At 41.2% G+C, this 23,935-nt stretch overlaps 1 protein-coding gene across 3 annotated transcripts in view; it reads left to right on the forward strand.

Annotated features, from left to right (window-relative positions):
• Positions 1–23,935, forward strand: part of ZC4H2 (zinc finger C4H2-type containing) — a 50,571-nt gene that overhangs the window by 18,118 nt on the left and 8,518 nt on the right. The window contains exons 2-4 of one of the 3 annotated variants that reach the window (XM_056130065.1): positions 19,232–19,403; positions 21,000–21,172; positions 21,930–22,092. In XM_056130065.1, coding sequence (XP_055986040.1) covers positions 19,232–19,403; positions 21,000–21,172; positions 21,930–22,092 — 508 coding nt within the window. Of the gene's footprint in view, positions 1–19,198; positions 19,404–20,999; positions 21,173–21,929; positions 22,093–23,935 lie in introns of all 3 variants that reach the window. The other 2 variants (XM_056130064.1, XM_056130066.1) reach the window with 2 other exon arrangements.

Genomic DNA, 23,935 nt, shown 5'->3' on the forward strand with positions numbered 1-23,935 from the left:
TCATGTTCGGTCTATAGTCTACTTTCAGCACGCATCTCCCATACTGGGAGGATCCTCCTAATATCCTTTATTTGGTGCTCCCTTCTCTATCTGAGCTCCCTTTTCCCCTAGCATGTGCGCTGCTGGTGTCCAAGCCATGGAGTGAAACTCCTTGTACTTATCTTGTCTATTCTTGGATGTTAGTCTCCTATTTTGTTACTTTATATTCCTTAGATGAATGCGATCTTTCTATGTCTGTCCCTCTCTTTCTGACTCATTTCACTTAGCATGATTCTTTCCATGTAGAAGCACTTGTATGTAAATTTTATGATTTCATCTTTTCTAATAGCTGCATAGTACTCCATTGCGTAGATGTGCCAAAGTTTCTTTAACCAGTCATCTGTTCTCGGGCACTTAGGTTTTTTCCAGATTCTGGCTGTTGTAAACAGTGCTGCAATGAACAAACAAGTGCAGATGTCACTTCGACTATATTTTTTTGCCTATAGTACTGTCCTCCCAGTGTTCATCGATTTGCTCGAGCGGGCACTAGTAACATCTCCATTGTGAGACTTGTTGTTACTGTTTTTGGCATATCAAATACGTCATGGGGAGCTTGCCAGGCTTTGCCGTGTGGGTGGAATACTCTCGGTAGCTTGCCGGGTTCTCCAAGAGGGGCCGAGGAATCGAACCTGGGTTGGCCGCATGCAAGGCAAACACCATACCTGCTATGCTATCGATCCAGCCCATTTTTTGCCTATCTGGGATATATTCCCAGGAGTGGTATTGCTGGGTCAAATGGGGGCTCAATTTCTAATTTTTTGAGAATTGTCCATACTGTTTTCCAAAAGGTCTAAACCATTCAGCATTCCCACCAACAGTGAAGGAGGGTCCCATTCTCGCCACATCCGCTCCAACACAGGTTGCTTTTGTTCTTTTGCATGAGGACCAGTCTCTGTGGTGTGAAATGATATCTCATTGTTGTTTTTATCTGCATCTCCCTAATGATTAGTGTTGTAGAGCATTTTCTCGTGTGCCATTTAGTCATTTGGATTTCTTCTTTGGAAAAGTTTCTGTGTTCATTTCATGACCCAATTTTTGATGGCGTTAGATGATTTCTTCTTGTAGAGTTCAACCAGTGCTTTGTATATCCTTGATATCAACCCCTTGTCAGATGGCTATTGGTTAAATATCCTTTCCCGTTCTGTAGATTGTCTTTGTATTCTGGTCACTATCTTTTGAGGTGCAGAAGCTTCTTAATTTAAGATAGTCCCATTTGTTTATCTCTGTTTCAACTTGGTTGGTCAGTGGAGTGTCGTCTTTGAAGACACCATTAGCCTCTATCGTGGACGGTTTTTCCGACCTTGTATTCAATGTACCTTATGGATTTTGGCCTGATGTTGAGATCTTTAATCCATTTTGATCTGACTTTTGTGCATGGTGTTAACTCGAGGTCTAAGCCCATTTTTTGCATGTTTTTGTCCAGTTATGTCAGCACCATTTGTTAAAGAGGTTTTCCTTGCTCCATTTCACATTTCTTAGGCAATTTATTGTTTTCAAGTAATTTAAATATTAAGCAAAGTGTCATTACATACTTTTTCATGTTTGATCCTCTTTTCTGCTGTCACTATATTTCCTTTTACTTCAAGGAGAAGTAGATTTTAGATTCATCAATTTTAGAGCAGATTTCGTAGTGATGTAGAACCTTCTGTTTTGTTTTGTTTGTTTTTGTTTATTTGGTCTGAAAATTTCTTATTTTATTTTTCTTTTTGAAAGCTATATTCAGGATATGAATAATTCCATATTGGTAAGGATTTCTTTTTTTACTGCTTTAAAAATTATGTGTTTCACTAGCAATCTTGTTTTCATTAACTTTTGTTCCTCTGTTTAAGGTGAATATTCCTCCTATGGCTACTATAAAGATTTCCTATATCACAGGTTTTGAATTTTTGTTCTTGTGGTGGCAGGTTTTGGGTAGGTAGACTTATAGGATTTAAGGCCTACTCCCGGCTCAGTGTTGTTCATGGGTTTTTCTCTTTGGTGCCCAGGTTACCATTCAGTAACAAAGATTGAACTCAGGCTTCCCGAGTACAAAGCATGTACTCCAACCTACTTAACTATCTTTGTGGCCCTCAGTCATTTTTCTTGAGAAATTTAGCTATAAGATTACATATTGTAGTTTTATTAGAGTTTCTTATTCTTGAAGTTTGTCGAACCTTTTGGATCATAGAATATGCAGTTTTCATCAAATTTGAAGCATTTCTGTTATTATTCACATATTTTCTCTCTTTTCTTACTTGATCTTCACTTCTGTATTTTTAACATTTTTTATTTTATGAGGTAGTTCACAATATTTGATTACATTTAATATTCAAACACTAATCCCACCACCATTACACCTTCCCACCACCCAATTTGGGATGTTTCCATCTCAAGCCCTGATCCCTGTACCAAAGCACAACCAAAATAATATATTTTGTATTGTCTGTTATGAAGAACCGCTGAAAATGCTTACAAAAAAGAACCGCTTTTTTGTATTTTGTATTGTCTGTCATGTTTGTATTGTCTGTTATGTTTGTATTGTCTGTTATGAAGAACCGCTGAAAATGCTTACAAAAAAATCCTTAAAACCTAACAGTGATGGAAGCAGAAACTGCAGTGGAGGATGTGGTGTTGGAATGTTGTTCGCATTATCATTAAAAGTATTATTAAAAAAATAAAAGTATTATTTATCATGGCGAATAAAATAAAGTTTTGAAAAATAATATGAAAAAATAAAGACAAAATGTTTAGGAGAAAAATCCTCAACGGTCCTGGGAGATAATACAGTGGTTAGGGTACACAAACGGGTTCAATTCTTGGCACTTCAGAGTCCCCCAGTAGTTGTGTTGAAGGACCAGGAGCACCTCTAAAGTTGACCAGATGTTCTGCCACCTCAGTAGCAGAATCTGAAAGCACTTGCATTTATCCAAAGGACTACTCTTTAGAGAACCAGTGGTTGGGAGCCAAGGTATCCTGTGTTTTTCGTCGATGGACCTGTTCCAAATAAAAAAGTGAAATAAAATAAAATATTATCAAAAAGATTTCATTATGGTTGCCCCTTGATAAGAGAATTTGTTGTGTAAAATTTTATTATACAGAAAAATCTCAGAATAATGTATTTTTTAAATATTGAGATTTTATAGTTTACAATACTGTTATTAATTATTCCAATACTACATTCATCACCAGCAGACCCATCTCCCTCCCCAAGGACCCAACACCCCTCATGTAACTCACCTTCATTGTGTAGATAAGTTCTTGCATTATCTCTGTTTATCTTTAAGTTACACATATGAGAGAGATCATTCTGTATCTGTCCCATACTTTTCTGACTGACTTCAAACAGTATATGCTTAGTTCCATCCATGTTGCTGCAAATTGCATAATTATGTTCAGAACAGTACATTAAGTCTTAAAGAATTCTTTCAGCATTTAAATTATACATAAAAGATAATTTATCATGATTAGTACCATTTGTTCCTCAACAGAACACAAAATAATGTTTATTTTATGTTCTACACAATTTTATATTCCATTAAGTACAATAACAAACTAACCAGGATATTGGCTAGAACTAGGCCTGACCAGTTCATAGCTCCAAATTATCAATGATTAACACATTACAGTTCATTTCTCTCTCACAACATTAGTCTGGGAATCAACTATTAAAGGTTTATGTGATTGAGCCCTTTTATGGATTCAGGAAAATTTTATCTTAAGGCTTCACTATGTACAAAAGGGTGCTGTTCTGATCTATATGGATCGATATTAACTACATACAATGGTAAAAATAGAAGGGGGAAGGGCATACTTCATTCATTGAGAACCATGGCCTGGGCACATCTTCATGTTTTCACTTAAAAACCAGAAAGTTACTCTCCATAGCCATACATTTATAGTCAAATGTCATGACTTCATTGTTACTAAAGCTGTGTAGTATTCTAGTGTGTGGATATATATTTTCTTTATCCAGTCATCTGTTCACAGGCACTCAGGTTATCTACAGATTCTGGCTATTTTGAATAGTGTTGCAATGAACATAGAAGTACAGATGGTGTTTCTGCTGTGTGTTTTTGATTCCCCAAGATATATTCCCAGTAGTGGTATTGCTGGGTCAAATGGGAACTCAATTTCTAGTTTTTGTGTCATGCTGAGAAAAATTAGTCAGACACAGAGGGAGAGGAATAGAATGACTGCATTCATTTGTGGTATATAAAAAATAGTATGAGACTAGTATCCAAGGTCAAGGAAAACAGTGGCCAGAAGGACTGGTCAATGACAACAAGTGTGTGTGGGGTGGAGGTTAGGTAAGACAGAGAAGGGACCAGTATGACAATAAAAGTTGGAATGGATTACACGGCATAAGAACTAAGTATTGAAAGTGGATATATATATATATATATATATATATATATATATATATATATATATATATACCTTTCAGTAACTGTATTGCAAACCACAATGTCCAAAAGTGGGGGGTAGGGAGAGAGATAATGACAGAGAGAGGGAGAGGGAAAGGGAAAGGTAGAGACAGGTGCCTGTTATACTGTCAAAGAGGCAGGCTGGGGTGTAGTTAGAGAAGAAGGAAATTGGTAACAATGATACTGGAAAATGTACATTGATAGAGGGCTGGGTGTTGGAATACTGTATGACTGAAACCCATTCATGAACAGCGTTTTAATAGGCTATCTCATGGTGATTCAATAAAAGCAAAATTTTTTAAATCCAGAAAGTGGTTTCATGGCCACACATAGCTACAAAGAGACATTTAAGTTTATTTCAGACATCACACACCCAGATTAAAATCAAAGATCCTTTTAATATGGAAAGAAAGGAATAATGAGTTTTGTGGTAAAGGTAGCGTTGGTGTTCTGTGTCACCCTGGGGTTTGAAAACTGTTGCAATTTCCAATAAATGGAATATAGATGTCTAGAGAAGTGGAGAGATCGCTCCAGTGACAAAAATTTTCAAAGAAGGTTTACTTGAGTTCTTGACAGAAATTCTGTAGACATTAAAGCAGTACCTTGCAAAAAATTATGTATTTTAAAAATTATACATTCCAAGGTTATTTCTAAACTGAAACTTCAATTTATTTACGTCCTACTCACATTGATCAGCAAGTCTCTGGAACCAATTGTTATATGTGATTCACATACCCTTTCATCATTCAGCTTTTCTATATTTTACATAACTACAGTTGTCTAATATTGTCTTCAGACAAAATTCTCATTAGCATATCCCAAAAATCAGATTTGTGGTGAGTGAGGGCAGAAGAGCAATAATAGGGTCACTGTCACTGTCACTGTCCTCCCGTTGTTCATCAATTTGCTCGAGTGAGCCCAAAAAGTCTCCATTGTGACAATTGTTACTGTGTTTGGCATATCGAATATGTCACGGGTAACTTGCCAGGCTTTGCCATGTGGGTGAAATACTCTCGGTAGCTTGCTGGGCTCTTCGAGAGGGGTGGAGGAATTGAACTCGGGTTGGCCATGTTGGCTGCTTGCAAGGCAAATGCTCTACGTGCTGTGTTATCGCTCCAGCCCAATAATAGGGTAAAGGTCTTAATTAGATTTTTATGGTCCTTGTACATAGCTCATAGATAAGATTAGACAGATGTTGTTTGATAAATAAAAACATCACTGAGACCTTACAGTCTCCCGTTTGGTGGAACCCCGTAAATTCTATGTTACACTTATTTCTAAGCATGAATACAGATATATGAGTGAACAGTGACACAAGTAGGAGTTTGAAATGATGAGGCCATCCTCCAGAATACATTGTACTGAATAAATTAGTTAAGAATATACCTCATATGTACACAGAATATCCACTCTTAAGGTAATTTCCCTCAAAGTTGCTCAGGCAAGTAAAAGTACATCCGCTGATGTGATTTTTATAGAAGGGTAGTCTGGATGAAAACTGGGAGTTTATCACTAGAAAAGTGGACAAGTGAAAAGTGGCAAGGAAGTGTAAGCAAGGAATCAAAGAGCTCACTGTTGAGGTTCTCAATGAAATAAATAAATAAATAAATAAATAAATAAATAAATAAATAAATATTGTAGGACTGGAGATTGCATGTGGCAGACAGATCCAAGTTCTTGTCCTGGCATGATATAGAAAGGAGTGATTCCTGAGTGCAGAGGTGGGGTAAGCCCTGATTTACACCACCTGTAGCCTAAAAAGCAGAATCTGTGTATTCAGTACACAGTGTAGTATTCGGCTATAATTATGTGTGTTCGTTCATGTCTGCCAAATGAGGTTTACATTCTTAGTGTAAAAATTACAGATTTCGATTTTCTAATGATCTGAAGACTGTAAGTTCATCACATAGGTATAAACAATTTTGTTTTCTGTCAAGGATCTCTTCTTAGTGCTGGGGACCATATGGTGCTAAGGGTCTAACTCAGGATGTTGCAATACTAAGAATGGGCTCAACAACTTGACCTATCTTCCCAACCCTTGGGTGAGGATTATAGTCTATATTTTCTACAGAACTGTCAATATATTTCTTAAGAAATATTTGGGTTCACTTGTGTTGGTTGCATAAATATTGATAATCATCATATACTTTCAATGGATTAATCCCTATGTGGTATAATATATTTATTATACAGACTATATAATAAATTTATGTTTATGTGCAGTTACCTTTCTTTATTTTGTTTTTTATTTTTTTGACTGAAAGTTATTTTGTTAGATAGGAATAAGATAAGCAATTCCTGCACTTTTCTCTGTATTATGGGCTTTTCCTTGCTCCATTAACTATGATCCTGCATTTATCTTAATATCTTATGGGAGACTCTTCTATGCCTAGTATAAATGGACTATTGTTTTAATCCATTCATCCATCCATATATCCATGTATCCATACATCTATCCAATTCTTTCTCTTTTTGTAAGTTGAGAGCATTTGGATTTAGGATGGTTATTGATGTATGTGACATAGTTACTGCCATTATGTCATTTTTTTCTGGTAGTTTGGTGCTTCGGTAATTTATTTTTTTCATATGTTCAGTTTACATTTTTTTCAAATGATTCCTCCTGCTCAGTGTCTACAGTTATACAACTTTCCTTCAAAGCATTTGTATTCCAGATTCTGGTTACATTTTGAAAAAAGGTTTGCATTCGACCACACCTGCCCATTCTATTTTACAGATTTATTTTCAGTTCTCATTCTTTGGAGGAAGAGGGAGGGCAAACCTGGAGGTGCTCAGGCTTATTCCTGGCTATGCACTGAAGAATGACTCTTATCAAGCTTGGGGGAAGAGTATGGAATGCCTGAGATAAATGGCATGTCATCCGCGAGAATGGCAAACAACCCAACCTCTGTATTATAGTTCTAGGTCATACTATGCAGGATTTGTCCTATTATTATTCCCTTTTATGTTTTGATGTTCTTTCATAACACTGCAGTATATGGATGGTTTTGAATGTTTAATATTTGTTACATGTTAAAGGGTTTTCTCTTTGTTTATTGATCACTTGATCACTTGACATCGCGTTACTCATCAATTTGCTCGAGCGGGCACCAGTAACGTCTCCATTTGTCCCTTTCGCGTTCTAGTGTAGCCCAATGGCGTCTGCTCAGTCTAGAAACACGAACAGCCTCAAACCGGTCATTCAGGGTCTTGACGAAGAAGTATGACCATCTCATAGGTGGGTGGCCACGTGATCTTTTGACATCCTGTGGAATCCAGTCGGTAATGGCTCTAGTCCAGGAGCCGTCTCCAAATCTCATTTCGTGTCCAGTCCATCTGATTTTTGACTCCTCGGCAAATGAGACAGCGTCCCTGATTCTTGACTATTGACAGAGGTCGGAACTCTTGATTCTTTTTCTCATTTGAGTGAAGCATGATATTCCAGCATAGCTCTTTCGATTCCGCGTTGGGAGACACGAATAGCATTCTCATCCTGTTTTCGTAGGGCCCAGGACTCTGAGGCATATGTTAATGCGGGAAGAACAGTGGAATCGAAGAGATGTGCTCAGAGCCGGAGGTACGTCATTCACTTAGCTATTTTTTCAATGCTCTTGAAAGCGTTCCAAGCCGTTCTCTACCTTCTGTGCAACTCAGGTGCCAGGTCATTCGTCATGTTGATTTCTCGACCTAAGTACACATAACTGTTGCATTCGGAGATGTTCGTTCCGTTGAGAGTGACTGGAACGTCAGGGATGAGACCATTTCCCATAATCATTGTCTTTGTGAGATTCAGCTGTAGTCCAAACTTTTCACACTCATGGTCAAAGTCGGCCAGCATTTGTGCCACTTGGCTGATGTTTGGAGTTATTAGAACGATGTCATCAGCGAAGCAGAGGTGCTGTCGTTGCCGGCCGTCTATCTTCACTCCCATCCCTTCCCATTCCAGCTGTCGCATGAAGTTCTCGAGGGTGACACTGGAGAGTTTCGGTGAAATGGTATCACCCTGCCGAACCCCTCTCTTGACATGGATGATCATGTCTTTGTAGAATGGTGAGATTCTGGCAGTGAATCCATAATACAGCTCATGGAGGATCCTGATGTATTGAGTTTGTATGCCCTGATTGGCTAGGGCTTTGATGATCACTTCAGTCTCAACAGAATCAAAGGACTTCTCTAAATCAATTAACATTAAACAGAGGGGCATCTTGAACTCCCGAGAAACGTCAATGAGCTTAGTTATCGTGTGGATATGGTCGATTGTGCTGAATCCTTTTCGAAAACCGGCTTGCTCGCATGGTTGTCCTTCATCTAGTGTTCTGCCAATCCTATTCAGGAGAACTCGAGTGAACAGCTTGTAGACGACAGACAACAGGCAGATCGGGCGATAGTTGCCAATGTCGTGGATGTCTCCCTTCTTGAACAGTAGTGCATTCCTGCTGGTTTTCCAGTGGGGTGGAACCTTGCATTCAGACAGGTAGCGTGCGAACAGCTGAGCCAGTGTATTGATGAGTACTGAGGACAGGTTCTTTGGGTTTCAGGTCTGACCATGTCTGGGCCGCGTGCTTTCTGCTTCTTTACAAATGAAATGGCGTGTCAGATTTCGGAAGGGAGAGCGTTGGGAACGACATATCCATCCTGCAGAATTTGGTACAAGAGCAGGTGGACGTGGCTATCGAAGAGATCTCAGTAGAAGTCATGGATAATCTTCTCCATTGCCTTTCTGGAAGATGTGATAGATCCATCAGGACGTCGAAGGGCAGTCATCTTGGTCTTGTAGTTGGCGAAGGAGAGGCGGGCATTGCGAATGATTTTCCCAGCTTCTGCTGCATCTGCCAGCACTGCTGCTCTTCTCCCTTTGAGGTCTTCCTTTATCGCTTCTCTGCACTGCTTTATGAGCTCGAACCTTTGCTTGCGGTTGCCTGAGGCTTGCGCCAAGCCACGTTGGCAAATGATCTAGAGAGTTTTCAAAGACAGGCATCTTTTTTTGGCTATCTCTCTCTCTCTCTCGGTGTTCTTCGCATAATCATGGAGGTGCTGCACCATTCGATCGTATTCTTCCTCAATGTTGTCAATGATGGCATATTCCCATGTTGCCAAAATAGTGCCAAAGAGCTCCCAGTTGGTGGTCGTTCTGGGAGTTCTCTTCTTAAACTTTGCAGCCCTTTCTCCCCGCTGTGAAGTAGAATTTTGGACGATGGAGACGGTGGTCCGATCCCGTTTGGAATTTTGGGATAACAGCGACATCGGTCAGGCAAAACCTCGATTGAATATGATGTGGTCAGTTTCATCATGGAACCGTTCACTGGGAGACTCCCAAGTCCAACGTTTAGATTCTGCCTTCTAGAATTGTGAGTTACCATGGATGGTCTTGGTGGACATGATGAACTCAGTCTCTCACCCTGTTCGTTCCATTCTAGGCCATGGGTCCTGATGCGGCTGATCTTCTTGGTCCTATCTTGGCATTAAAATCACCGACAATGATCTTGTAGATGGTGTGGCCTTCATTATAGAACTTCTCCAGTTCCATGTAGAACTTCTCAATTTCCCCGTCATCACAATTGGATGTTGGTGCATAGACAACGAAGATAGAAACTGCCTGCAGTGAGCCACATCTATTCAAGTGTAATCATCCGATTCGGGTTGTTAGCGATTCGAATGAATCAATGTTTATGGCCAAGTTCATGTTGACAAGGACACCGACACCACTGTAGCTTCTTTTGTCGCATGTTCCGAGGAACAGTTCTTCTCCAGTGTCCAAAACGGCGTGATGTGATTGATGCCTTCTCGTCTTGGTCAGACCAAAGATGTTGTACTTGATCTTTCGCCCTTGCACCATCAGGTCCTCGATGGATGTGCCCGATGCCAGTGTACGAGCATCGAAAATACAGACAGTCATTTTTGTCCTTCTTCGTTTTGGCAGCCTAGTTTGGCCCTGAGATTTTATCAGCCTCTCCTTCCTCATCCTTCTTAATGCTGCCGTATTGGTGGCTCTTTCAGGGTCAGGGGACTGAGACTCATTGTATTTAAAATGGCAAAGCGGCCACGCGACACTTCATAAAACACTTAATACAAGAATACCGCACCATATTTGATGGGGTTCAAGTATGGTTTGAACCATGGGAACACCTGAAAGGACAATTAGAGCCTGCCCTAAAATCTCTATCCCTCTTGGAGAGCCTGACAAGCTACCGAGAGTGTTCTGCCTGCACGGCAGAGCCTGGCAAGCTATCCGTGGCGTATTCGATATGCCCCAAACCAGTAAATACAATGAGTCTTTTGTTTATTATTAAGTAAAAATAAAACAACTTCATTAAACTTTTCCTGTACAGAGGCATTTTTGTCTGAAAAAGTCTAAATTTCTCTATCATCTTTGAATGAAAATTAAATGTTTTCATTGTTGTTTAGATGCCATGGCTGCAAGAGTGATAGAATTTATAGTTTTGATATATAAAATTACAGCACATTCACTAACAGGAAACACCAATACCACTATATTACAATGATTTTTCATCGTAAACTTTTTCTGGCCGTTTATTAATTAACATGAACATGGCACTTTGCTGTCTCATAACATCTTTGTTTTTTTTTTTTGTTTTGTCTTTTTAAATGTAGGAGTATTGCTATTTATTCAGCCATTTATTAGGCTGATAGAATTGGGCATGAACTCCGCCTTACTTTTTTTTCTTTTTCATAAATTTATTTTATTGAATCACCGTGAAAGCAGTTACAAATCTTTTGGGTTTAAGTCTCAGTCTTACAATGATGAAACCCCCACCCCTTCACCAGGGCCCATTTTCCACCAGCAAAAACCCCTGTCTACCACCCATCCCACACTCTCCCCCTACCTGTGGGGCAGATGATTTCCACATTACTCGCTCTGTACTTTGATTTCATTCAACATTTCGACCCCAGGCCCACCATTATTATTTGGGATTTTACCCCAACACTCAGGTCTGCTGAAAAGGCAACCATAGACAATTTGTTTTCTATGGCTGGTTATTAATAACATATGATGTTTCGCGGCTGCAGTAGTGGCTGTGCGATTTTGGAATTCCGAAATTTTAACAGGTGAATCTGGAGGGATTTCTGCCAGAACCTGCTGGGTTCCAAGATTTGTTCCTGAGTCTCTGGGATCATGGCCGTTAAGCAGCTTGATCAGGAGCGAGAGAGGCCGTTCGTGGGCGGTGACCCGGCTTCTTGTTGGGGCAGGGAGGAAAGGGCCGGCTCCACCCTCATCCCGTGAGACACCACATGTCTCGTCACTGCGGGCCCAAACCTGACTGTCCAGTGGCCTCTGGAGGATGGTGGCCACTGACCCGCCAAAAGGGAACAGGGAGAGGGACAGTACCCTTTCCTCCCTGGGGTTGCCTGGCGCCAGCAACCTACTGCGGGGACCGGACGCATTCCTGCCAAAAGCCACTGGGTTCTGAGATTTGTTTCTGCATCTCTGGGGTCATGGCCATTAAGCAGTTTGATCAGGAACCAGAGAGGCCTTGCCTCCAATTATATAGCTGAGCCGGAGGTGGTTTGTGGGTGTGTCTCCCACCTAACTTTTGGCCATTTACTTTCTTGGTAAACTTGGCCCCAAGTTGTTGGGGTCTGGTCAAAGGCACAGCAGCAATGTTGGTTTATCTCGAAGTCTGAAGGCACTATCAGGCTGTGGATACACTCGCCTCACAGGTGCAGATTGACCTGCTGGCGGCACCATACCCCATCATCTTTGTTTGTTTGTTTGTTTGTTTGTTTGGAGGCCAAATCCAAAGGTGCTAAGAGGTTCCTAGTGGTTTTTCTCTCAGAAATCACTCCTAGCAGCCTTGGTGAATAATGGGATGTCTGGGATCAAACGGGGCATGCAAGGCAAGTGTCGCACTCACTGTGCTAACTCTCTAGCCCCTTTAATAACACTATTCTTCCAGTGAGAAATCTCAACAAAGTCTGATACAGGTAACTTTGCATGTTACACTTTCCCCATAATAAGAGCACGGAATAATCCTCTCCTCTCTCCTCCTGTCTCCTTCCCTTCCCTCCCCTCCTCCCTCCTTTCTCCTCCCCTTCCCTCCTCTCACTCTTCTACTTCCCTTTCCTCTCCTCCCATTTGATGAACTGTAACTCAGCCCATAAAAGTCGCTCTCCCTCTAGTCCCACCCTCCTGCTACCTCTCCATAATTACTTACATGAACTAATTTATAGACAGTGTAACACTCCTTTTCAATATGTTGATAATTGAACAGGAAACAATGACATACACTTAAAATAAGGAAACGAAATAGGCAAAACAATGATCGAGCAGGAACAGAAATACTGTACTCGGATAAAGTAGAATCCAGAAGAAAGAAAATCAGGGAATCATATTGCATTATGACCAGCAAGTCAAACCTACCAAGAAAATGTAATAATTCTAAAAATGCATATTATATAAGTGATGATCAAGCGGATACAGGCATGCTAAAATGAACAATAAAACAGAACAAATAAAGTAGACCAAAGTGCATTGACCAAGTCAATCTACCGAGTCAATTAACCAAGTCAATCTACCAAGAAGTAATAATTCTAAAGGAGTGTAGATGAAACAACAGAACTACAAAATATGTGAAGTGAAACCTTATAGAAGCAAAGGAAGGAAGAGACAAATTATCAGTTAAGGTTTGAGTCTTTATCTGTCACTTAACAGAGGAACTAGACAGAAAATCAACATGGACATAAAACTCCTTAACAACATCAATGACACTTATAAAATATGCCCGCTCGCAGAATAGGATATACATGCTTCTCAAGAACCCTCGTAGCCTATACAAAACTGGATCGATCATATCCTGGGATACAAAATAATCCTCAAGAAAGTTAAAAGGATGGTAATACAGAATGTACTCTCTGACGTTAACAAAATCATATTAGAAAGCTGGAAAAAAAAGATGAAAAAACCTACAGACATTTGGATTTGTATATAACATATTTCTAATATAATTTGTGTTTCAGAGATGAATTCTTGAGGGCAATAGAAATATATTGAACTGAGTGAAAGTGAAAGTACACCAACATTTTAGGATGCGGCAAAATCAAGGGAGAGGGGCGATGTTATAGCTATACATGCTCACATTAGAACAGAGCGAATACCTTGAATCTAAGATTCCACTTCAATAGCTACAAAAGAAAGAGCAATAATAAACCTAATGTAGGGGTAAACAAGAAACAATAGGAGCAGAAATTAATAAAAAAATAGACACATCAAGGAAACAAAAAGCAGCTATTGAAAAATTAAATCTTTTAAAAGGCCTCTGATAGCAGTAAAGGAAAAAGAGAGAAGATTCAATATTACTGAGAGCAGGAATGAAATAGGCCCCCATAGACTTAAGAAAGGTAACAAGGAACTTATTTGAACAACTGTATTTGTGTAAATTGGACAGGGTATGGCAAATGGACCAGTTCTGTAGAAAACACAACTCACCCAATTGAAATAGGTAATTTGAATAACTATGAAGCTACTTAGGCGATTGTAATTTAACAACTCCCCAAACCAGAATCCCTATAGTCATATGGTTTCACTGGAGGGAATTCTACCAATTGGTTGAGAAACATTTTTAACACCATTTATTTTTCATCTTCCTTTAATAGCCAGGCACCGTGATTTACAAAATCAACGCAATACAAATACTAATATTAGTGTCTCAGGAATGCGATGTTCATGTACCACAACCACCACCAGAGTATCACCATTCTGCTAACAGGGTATCTAGGTCCCCTTTTCAACCCTGTCCCCCACTTAGTGAACGCAGGACTATAGGCAGACTATCAGGGTCTTTGATCATCCGTAAAACCCATTCTTAACAAATTCTCTTGAGAGTAGAAGTGGAGCAAATACTTCGTAAAGTACATTTATGACACACTTAATACCCCGAGGACACTGTCTGGTGAGGACACTTCAAGAAAACTACAGACTAGTATTTTTTCATGCACATAGACATAAAAATCCTTTACCAAAAATATCAGCAAATATGGGTAAAGTGGGTAGAGGGCTTGCCTTGCACGTGGCTGACCTGGGTTTGATCCCAAAACGGATCCCTGAGCCCCCTCCAGGAGTGATACCTGAGGACAGAGTAGGCCCTGAGCACTGTTGGGTAAGGCCCATATAATTAAGACATATGTGAAAAGGTTCAGGCACTATGATCAAGTGGTCTTTGTTCCAGATGCAAGGTCGGAATGTTATTTTTTAAAATCAACCCAATGTTGCTTTTCATATTCACAGGCTAAAGAAGAGAAATGAAAATTTCTAATGAAATTTCAATCAAAATCCCAGAAAAAATTCTGGTAGATATAGACAAGATTATTTAAAATGTATGCAGCAAGGCAAATAAACTTAATAGCTAAAATACTCTTGAAAAATGAAGTGGGAAGAATCACTTTTCTTCAGCTGTAGTAATCAAGATTGTAGTAAGAACAAAGGGACCCAAACGTAAATAAATTGAATGAAAGTGAACACCAGAAATTGATCCACCACAAGTATGGTCAGCTAATTTTGGGGGTGTAGGGAAAGCCACCCCCAATAAAGTTGTGCAGGGGTTGCTATTCCCAGTTCTGGAGGTGGGTGGAGGGGTGATTTGCATCCCCCGTCCTCACCCCTTAGTGTTTGGGGAACTATGTGGTACGAGGTTTCAAGCCCAGACTTGCCCCATGCGGAGCTTGTACTCAACCCTTGATCTGTCTCTCTGGTGCCTGGCTCCCAGCCCACTCCCGTTGGCGTTATTGACAGAAGTGCAGACGTAATCCAGTGAGGACAGAAAAACAGCCTGAATAACAAATTAGGTTGAATCACCTGGTTATTCATAAGCCAAAAGGAAAGAAAGAAAGAAAGAAAGAAAGAAAGAAAGAAAGAAAGAAAGAAAGAAAGAAAGAGTTCAGCCTAAATTTCCCACTTAAAAATTAACTCAGAAAATTTTCCATATGTAAATGCAAGTATAGAACTATCAGAATATAAAACAGGATAAAATCTGTATGACTTGGAGCTTGGTGAAGAGTCTTACGCTTGACACCAAAACATTATTGGTCGATTTGCTCAAGCGGGCCCAGTAACGTCTCCATTGGAGACTTTGTTGTTACTGTGTCTGGCATATCGAATACTCTCGGTAGCTTGCCGGGCTCTCCGAGAGGGGCGGAGGAATCGAACTCGGGTCGGCCATGTTGGCCGCTTGTAAGGCGAACGCCCTACCCGCAAATTTGATAAAGTGCATTTCATTTTTTAAAAAGTTTTAGCTGACTGGAGTGATAGTACAGAAGGTGGGGCACGTGCCCTGCTTGCAACTTGATCAGGGTTTGATTCCCAAGCACCCCTTATGGTCCCCCAAGTCTGCCAGGAGTTATCCCTGAGTGCAGAGGCAGGAGTGAACCCTGGGCACTGCAGGGTATGGCCCAAAATAAAATAAAATAAAATAAAATAAGTTTTTAATGTTCTTCCATAGTTCTGGTTAAGTGTATGAAAAGACCAGTTACTGACTGGAAGAAAGATATATATAAAGACAAGTAGAAAACCTAAGTCAAATAGTAACCTAAGCCCTGTGATATATAAAATATAAAAGACAATATATATCACATTTACTATACATTTATCACAATAAATCACAATGCGATATAAAGACAAATAGGAAATAGAAGATAGGTAGATATAGATGATATTGTTGGTCTGAATTTCAGCTTTTTCTAATGCATATTAGCTAGAGATAAATAAAATTCCATTGCTCTCCACGTTGCCTAGAATGGGAGGGCACTAGAATTGTGATGGGGCACGGGGAGGAGGGTTATCTACATAATTAAGACAGAGTAGCATAGTAGCATCATCACTCTGCAAGACAATTGAACAGGTATACTAACCTCCCTGGACATGTTTTGTACGCTTTTGCCTGGTATGCCTTTATGCCCACTCAATCAGTGCGGAATAGTGTTTGAGGACTCTAAGCTCAAATTCTAATATCCCATTTACTAGTTCTGTGGTCTTGGTCAAGTTGCTACCCTGAATCTCATTTTCCTTCTTTAGAAACGGGATAATAACACTCATCTGTGTACCCATTTCTAAGGTAAAGCTCAATTTAATATAAGAATATAATATAATAACATGAAAAAGAAATGTTTTAATATTGGAGGAAGATATTTAATATTAGTTGCAGCATCTCACCCAGCTGTCTGTCTGTGGTTCTGTGCCATTGAGAGTCCTCTCTTGAGGCAAAATCCACAGGCCATGTTGAGGAAAGAGAGACTGATGATAGATGCAAGCTGAGGTTAGAAGCCAGTCTAAGAGCTTCAGGTCTGGAGCAGGAGCAGCTTGGAACAAACTGGGGCAGATGAGAAAGTTGGTTCCTGAGCTGAGAACCACAGAGTCAAGAGCCGAAGGTTATGCCCTAGCAGGACCTCCTGCCATTTTCACTTAGGCAGGCTTCCTTTTAATTGATCCCCAAACCGTACATTTGGCAGTTCCTGCGATTGTTTCATCACATGCATATGTATTTTGAGATTGTTATCCCTATTGCATATTCTTTTTCATTGAGTATCATGGCATTAGCATTTTGTGGTATCTGTTTTGTTCTGAGCTCAAGCCTGGTGGTACTCAAGGCTTATCCCTGGCTCTGCACTCAGGGATCATTCCTCACAGGGCTCTGGGTGCTGGTAATCGAACCTGTAGGGGACCTTATGGGATGCTGGGAATGGAACCCACGTAGGCTACGTAAAGCAGGCGCCTTACCTGCTGTACTGTATGTATCTCTGGCCCCAGGTTTAGTATTTTTCTCATGTCACGATTCATGTTCAACTTCTTTTCATATCATTTATTTTATTTTATTTTATTTTATTTTTGCCAGACCCAGTGGCGCTCAGGGCTTCCTCCTGGCACTGTGCTCAGGGATCACTCCTGCAGTACTCAGGAGACCATATGTCGTACCGGGGATCAAACCCGGGTTGGCCGCATTGCAAGGCAAGCACCTTAACCCCTGTACTATACCTTCGCCCCTTGCCTCCCTTCCCATAATTAAACCTTTTAATGACTGCCAAATACCTCATTTTTGTGTGTAGCCCAGAAAGCACATCCCTATGTATTTACTTCTTTTTGCTTCCTTGAATTATTTCCTTAGAAAAAAATTCTCAGGTGTAATATTACTGAGCTGGGGTAGGGGGTGGAAGGTGTGGGTATGCAACTGAAATTTAACCACCAGAAATAGCGTTTGCTTTTCTAGGAAGAGAAACAAATAGCATTTTCTTTTCTCTTCCACACTGCGATGGGTGAGCTGTGTAGAACTGGACAGTCCAACATGAGAGCCATTAACCGCTTGTGACTTTTTAATTTTTGTTAAGGTAAAGGTAAAGGTAAAGGTAAAGGTAAAGGTAAAGGTAAAGGCCCTCCCGTTGATCATCGATTTGCTTGAGCGGGCCCAGTAACGTCTCCATTGGAGACTGTTGTTACTGTGTTTGGCATATCGAATACGTCACGGGGAGCTTGCCAGGCTCTGCCGTGCGGGCGAGATACTCTCGGTAGCTTGCCGGGCTCTCCGAGAGGGGCGGAGGAATCGAACTCGGGTCGGCCATGTTGGCTGCGTGCAAGGCAATGAAATTCACATTTCAGTTACTCAGTTGCACTACTTGCATTTCAAGTACTCGGCAACCTGTACCTTATTAGACTTGTCTAGCATCTACTGCATTGAAAAGCACTGACCTAGACATTTTCATCGCTTTGGAAAATTGACTGGATGATGCTATTCTAGAGAGTTTCCCCCCCTTTTAAACATTCTTCTTCTTTTTCTTTTTTTTTAAATTAAATTAAGACACCGGTATTTACAAAGTTATTCATAATAGGGATTCAGGCATACGGTGTTAAAGCACCAATCTTACTGTCAGTGCCAACTTCCCTCTGGCAATGCCCTCACGTTCCCTCCCACCCCCAGCCTGCCTATTCAACATGTGCATTTTAACGTTTGGTTGCTCTGGTTTGGGTCTCTTGCTTTCAGTACTGTTGGCTCTACGCCGCCAGTGTTCCTGAAGACCTTCACCCCTGCCTCTGTTATCTCCTGTCTGCCTCTTCTTACCCCCACCCCTACTCTATTTCTTTCCTTCCTTGTCCTTCTCATTTCTGTAATCTAGGCTAAAGGGCAATCTAGGTATTGTCCCTGCCCCCTGTTATACCTTGCATTCCCTTGTCTTGTCACTCTGTATGCCACAGAAAAGTGAGACCATCCACTACTTGTACTTCTTCTGACTTACTTTACCTAACATCTAACATCACATCCTCCAGATGAAGAGATTACAGTTGGCATCTAAGGTGGAAGTTGTCCCACATCGTGTAGTGTGGGACATTCCTGTGCATTGAGACACAGTCTCTGGCCCATGCCCACACAATGCCAGTAGCACTCTTTCTTGAATCAATTCAACAGCAAAACTGTCTCCATTTGAGGCCCATTAAATTTGTTATCTTAGAATGACGAATCCTCTAACTTTGGGAGATGGCTCTGCGTAGAGAGAGGGAGGCTGATAGAGCTGCCTGATGGGGAGCCAGAGCCATGTTACAGCAGGCAGGGCATTTGCCTTCCATGCAGCTGATCTGGGTCCGATTCCTGGCATCCCATATGGTCCCCCAAGCACCACCAGGAGTGATGAATGCAAAGCCAGGAGTAACCCCTGAGCATCATTGTGTGTGACCCCCCCAAACAACTACAACAAGCTTTGACAGATAGCTTTGACAGATGGCCTACCTCTGTACTCTATTCTCATTTCTCCACCCTCTTCAGCTGGTCTGTTTCCTGCTTTGGGGGTCATTTCAGGAACAAGACACTGCAGATGGAGAAGATCAAGGCCCGTTTGAAGGCTGAGTTTGAGGCCCTTGAGTCAGAAGAGAGGCACCTGAAGGAATACAAGCAGGAGATGGACCTCCTTCTACAAGAGAAGATGGCCCATGTGGAAGAACTCCGGCTGATTCATGCTGACATCAATGTGGTATGTGACTGACAGACTAAAAGCCTACCTCTGGGTCCTTAGTGGAACAGGTAGTAGTGAGTACTGTGACCTTTCCTTGAGGTGTGACTATCTTAGGGGAATAGGCATCAGAAGGCGACAGAGTGGACGAGACCAGGAGTTCTGAGATCCAACCCTGGCTCTCTCATTCTGGGAGTCTGGTAATTGAGAGTTCACTTTGGAGAAAAGCAGAGGCAGGCAGCTGACTCTGGGGTTGAGCTTAATGGGTTCCAAGGCTTCCAAATAGACCAAACAAATCATCTCTGCCTGCTTACCAATGTGGGGATCCCTCCGTAGAGACTCTCCTTTGGAAACTCTTTGAACGTGGGGAATGAAGTGCTCTAAGGTGATAGGGCCCTTGTGTGTTTGTTGGCCGCTCCCCTGGGCTTCAGTATTAGTGATTCCTTCACCAAAAGGGAGGGCAGAAGTGCTGACCTGTAAGGCTCTTCCCAAACCATATAATCTACAACAATGAGAAAAACCTTTGAATTTCATTGGAAAGAGTTAATTTTTTGTTTGGGGGAAACTCATTTCTGAGTAAAGGTTAACTTCCTGATAGTGCCAGATCTAGGATCTGAAAGAACATGTGGATGCGTTATGGACTTGGATTTGGTACTCAGAATCTTTTGTATCACTGATCACAGGAGTCCAGGATCTCGTGGGGAGTTGACAGTTCTGCTGCCAGCTAGCCGAGGATTCAGAATGTTGTTAACCACTGAGGGACTGAGATTCTAGGGCAGTGGATCTCAGCCAAACTTGAGCACGCATAAGAGTCACACGGAGGGCCTATTAAAATACAGATCGTTGTACTCCACTCCAGAGATTCTGATTCCTTGTTTCTGGGGTGACACCTGAGAATGAGATCCCTTGTGATTCTGATGCTACTGATATGGTGACCACACTTTGAGAACCACTAACTAGGAGAAAGACCACAGGCCAGCAGGCAGAAGCCATGAATGAGTCTTTTTCTATGTTCTGTCTCTAAGGTGTATTTTTCTGAGGAAGTTTATCCCCTCTGAGTGTCAATTCTCTCTCTGATATGGAGCTCCAAGGCCCATTCCACATCTAAGCTGTTATATGTGACGATTAACTGCCATTTATTGAGTCTTTATTCTATGTAAACCCCTATATGGGAAGCCTTTTTGTTTGCTTGCTTTTTTGTTGGGGACCACACCGAGCAATACTCAGGGTTTATCCCTGGCTCTGTGCTCAGGACTCACTCCTGGCAGGGCTCAGGGAACCATATGCGGAGCCAGGGATGGAAGTGTGAGTGATCCGGCCACATGCAATGCCTTACCCCCATACTATCATCTCTCCAGCCCTTTGGAAAACATTTTATGAGTCTGGTCGTTGGACCTTCACAAAGACTGTGAGGAAGGTGCTTCTGTTATCACCATTATACAGATGAAGGAAATGAAGGAACTGACAAGTGTTCGACAAGTGTTCCTTAGAATATAGTGGAAGGACTTGACCACGGGTTGATCTGGCTCTGAAACCTGTGTTATTATTGACTCAACTGTACAACCTCGCTGAATATTTTGGATTTCTTCACTGTGCCTGCCCCCCTCTGTGTTCCAGATGGAAAACACTATCAAACAGTCTGAGAATGACCTAAACAAGCTGCTAGAGTCTACCCGGAGGCTACATGATGAGTATAAGCCACTAAAGGAACATGTGGATGCCCTGCGCATGACTCTGGGTCTGCAGAGGCTCCCTGACCTATGTGAAGAGGAGGAAAAACTCTCCTTGGAGTAAGCTGCCTGCCCAATGTTCCTACAACATACCCCTCCCCACATAAACACAGACACACTTGTCAGAAAGCGAGGTTGTACACAACCCTGTCCCAGTCCTATCAGTGGTTGACTCATTGTGCACGTCTCTGGTCTCTGGGCTGGGCTGACACACTGAAAAATGGGACGATTAGACAGGATTACTAGATGACTTGAAAATTCTTTGTGCAATTTTGATAACAGAAGGTTTTATATGACTCTCTAAGTGGTCAGTCACTTCCCAAGTTAAAGTCTAGAAGGCATGACCAGAAATCGTTGAAGGGAACTTCATCTTAAAACCCAGGGTTAAGTACTAATGGTACAGAGAGCAAGTTCAGTTCATTAGAAGACAGCACACTTTCTTAAGGTAGAGTGTGGGCTGTCGGTGCAAGTGGTGAGCTCCCTAGTCCTAGAGGTATTGTCAGCAGAGGCCCAAGGATGCTTAATAGGAATACTGCGGAAGAATATGGACTGTTGAGTATAGGAAGACACCTACATATATCTCAAATTTATTTGTCTCCTGAGTCTGTCGGAATCAAGAAGCAGCAGGGGGGTTACCCTTTTCCAGCAGAAAATGGGCCCAGTAACCAGGTCGAAGATCCTGTGTAAGGGAGGGTACAGGAACTTTCTATATTGAGCCATGGCCGTATTCTCTCGGTTCCATGGCACGGCATTCTTAAGAGGGGCACGGTTCTCCTTGCTCTCAGAGTGATCTAGCTAATGTCTCTCATCTCCAAAGTTACTTTGAGAAGCAGAAAGCAGAGTGGCAGACGGAACCTCAGGAGCCTCCCATTCCTGAGTCCCTGGCGGCTGCAGCCGCTGCTGCACAACAACTCCAAGTGGCTAGGAAGCAGGACACTCGGCAGACAGCCACCTTCAGGCAGCAGCCCCCACCCATGAAGGTGAGTGTGCTAAGTAGGGGATCTGGGAGGAGTTAGGGTATCATCAAGTAGCCTTATGAAAGTCTGGGTCTGGGGTTTGGGCCTTACTTTGGGGGTGGGGCGGGCTTTCGGAAAATAACCAGAGAGGAAGGCGTGGTATGTGTGTTATGTAATGGAACCTCTGGCTTTATTGCCTCATACTCCGTGGTGTTTGACATGTAGGGTAGTATGCATGTTTTACTCAAGTGTGAATTTCATAAAGCTAGAACCATATCTCATACGACTATATAGTTAGTATTTATCATGTCTTGAGTTTTCCTCATTAGCATGAGAGGAGCATTGCAAGTTGGTTTTTTCCAAAAACATTTGAGTAACAGATAATTATATATATGTATATATATAAAATTATATATACATACATATATAGACAGAAAGAGAGAGAATTGCTGAATACGTTTCAAAGTTGAGTACAGTTTTATTTATTCTAATAGGGCAAAAATATCCCAATCTTTGTGATTATCTTTTCTTTTGAGCAGAGAAAATATCTGTTGGGCAAAAGCCCTTTACAATTTATCAGCGTGAATCACAGAAACTGGGTCAGTCATAGTCATTCAGGATCAGTATTAGTAGTACAAGGAAGGCACATCCTCCTTGAGTAGGAATCAGCAGACAGAACATGCGACCAAGTCTCACCTGCCTCTAATTTTTATGAAGAAAGTTTTATTGGTGCACACACATGCTAGTATTTTCTATACTTTTTTCTTGTAAAAATAACATTGACTTCTTGAAAGTAAGATAGTATAACTAAAAATCTACAGTATTTACTTTTCTTGCTTCTACAGAAAAGTTTACTTTTATGATTCTTGGAGAATTAAATAGTCATCAAGTGGATCTACCAGTCCATGGCACTGTATAATGCTAGATTGATATGCATTTCTCATTGTGTCTTATTTCCAGGTTTTAGATATATTGGTCTCTTTGATACTCACTTCGTGCATTCTTTCCATCCCTTACACCTTGTTCTGATACATATTCTTAGGCCTCACTTGGGGTCAGGATTAACAGTCCTGATCCTTTCTTTTCTCTGAGAAAGAATGCCAGCTGTTTATTGTCTTTAATATATTTAATAGTAAAAAATAGTAATTTAAGTATCATAACTTGTAATTTATTTTTATATTCCTGAAAGCAAATATTTCATTTATTTATTTATTTATTTTATTAGTGAAACACAATGAAGTACAGTTGTAGACTTACAAACTTAAGTGCTTGGGTTCCAGTTATACAATGACCCAGTATCCATCCCTCCACCTGTGCCCATTCTCCACCACCAATGATCACAGTTGTCCTCCCACATCCACAACCCATCCCCCCACCCTTCCCCATCTTTGTGACAGGGAAATCCCTTTTGCTCTCTCTTTGCTTTAGGGTTTTGTAGTTTGCAATAGAGGTATTGAGTGGCCATTGTGTTCAGTCTATAGTCTACTTTCAGCACGCATCTCGCATCTCGAGAGAATCCTCCAAACATCCTTTACTTGGTGTTCCCTTCTCTGTTTGAGTTGCCTTTTCCTCCAGCATGTGCTGCCGGCTTCCAAGCCCTGGAGCAGACTGCCTGGTACTTATCTCAACTATTCTTGGGTGTTCGACTCCCATTCTGTTACTTTATATTCCCCAGATGAGTGCAGTCTTCCGATGTCTGTCCCTCTCTTTCTGGCTCATTTCACTTAGCATGATACTTTCCATGTAGAACCACTTGTATGTAAATTTCATGACTTTATCTTTTCTAACAGCTGCATAGCATTCCATTGTGTAGATGTACCAAAGTTTCTATAACGATTCATCTATTCTCAGGCATTCCGGTTTTTTT

This window comes from Sorex fumeus, unplaced genomic scaffold, assembly GCF_029834395.1.
Source record: "Sorex fumeus unplaced genomic scaffold, SorFum_2.1 ptg000073l, whole genome shotgun sequence".
NCBI lineage: Eukaryota > Metazoa > Chordata > Mammalia > Eulipotyphla > Soricidae > Sorex > Sorex fumeus.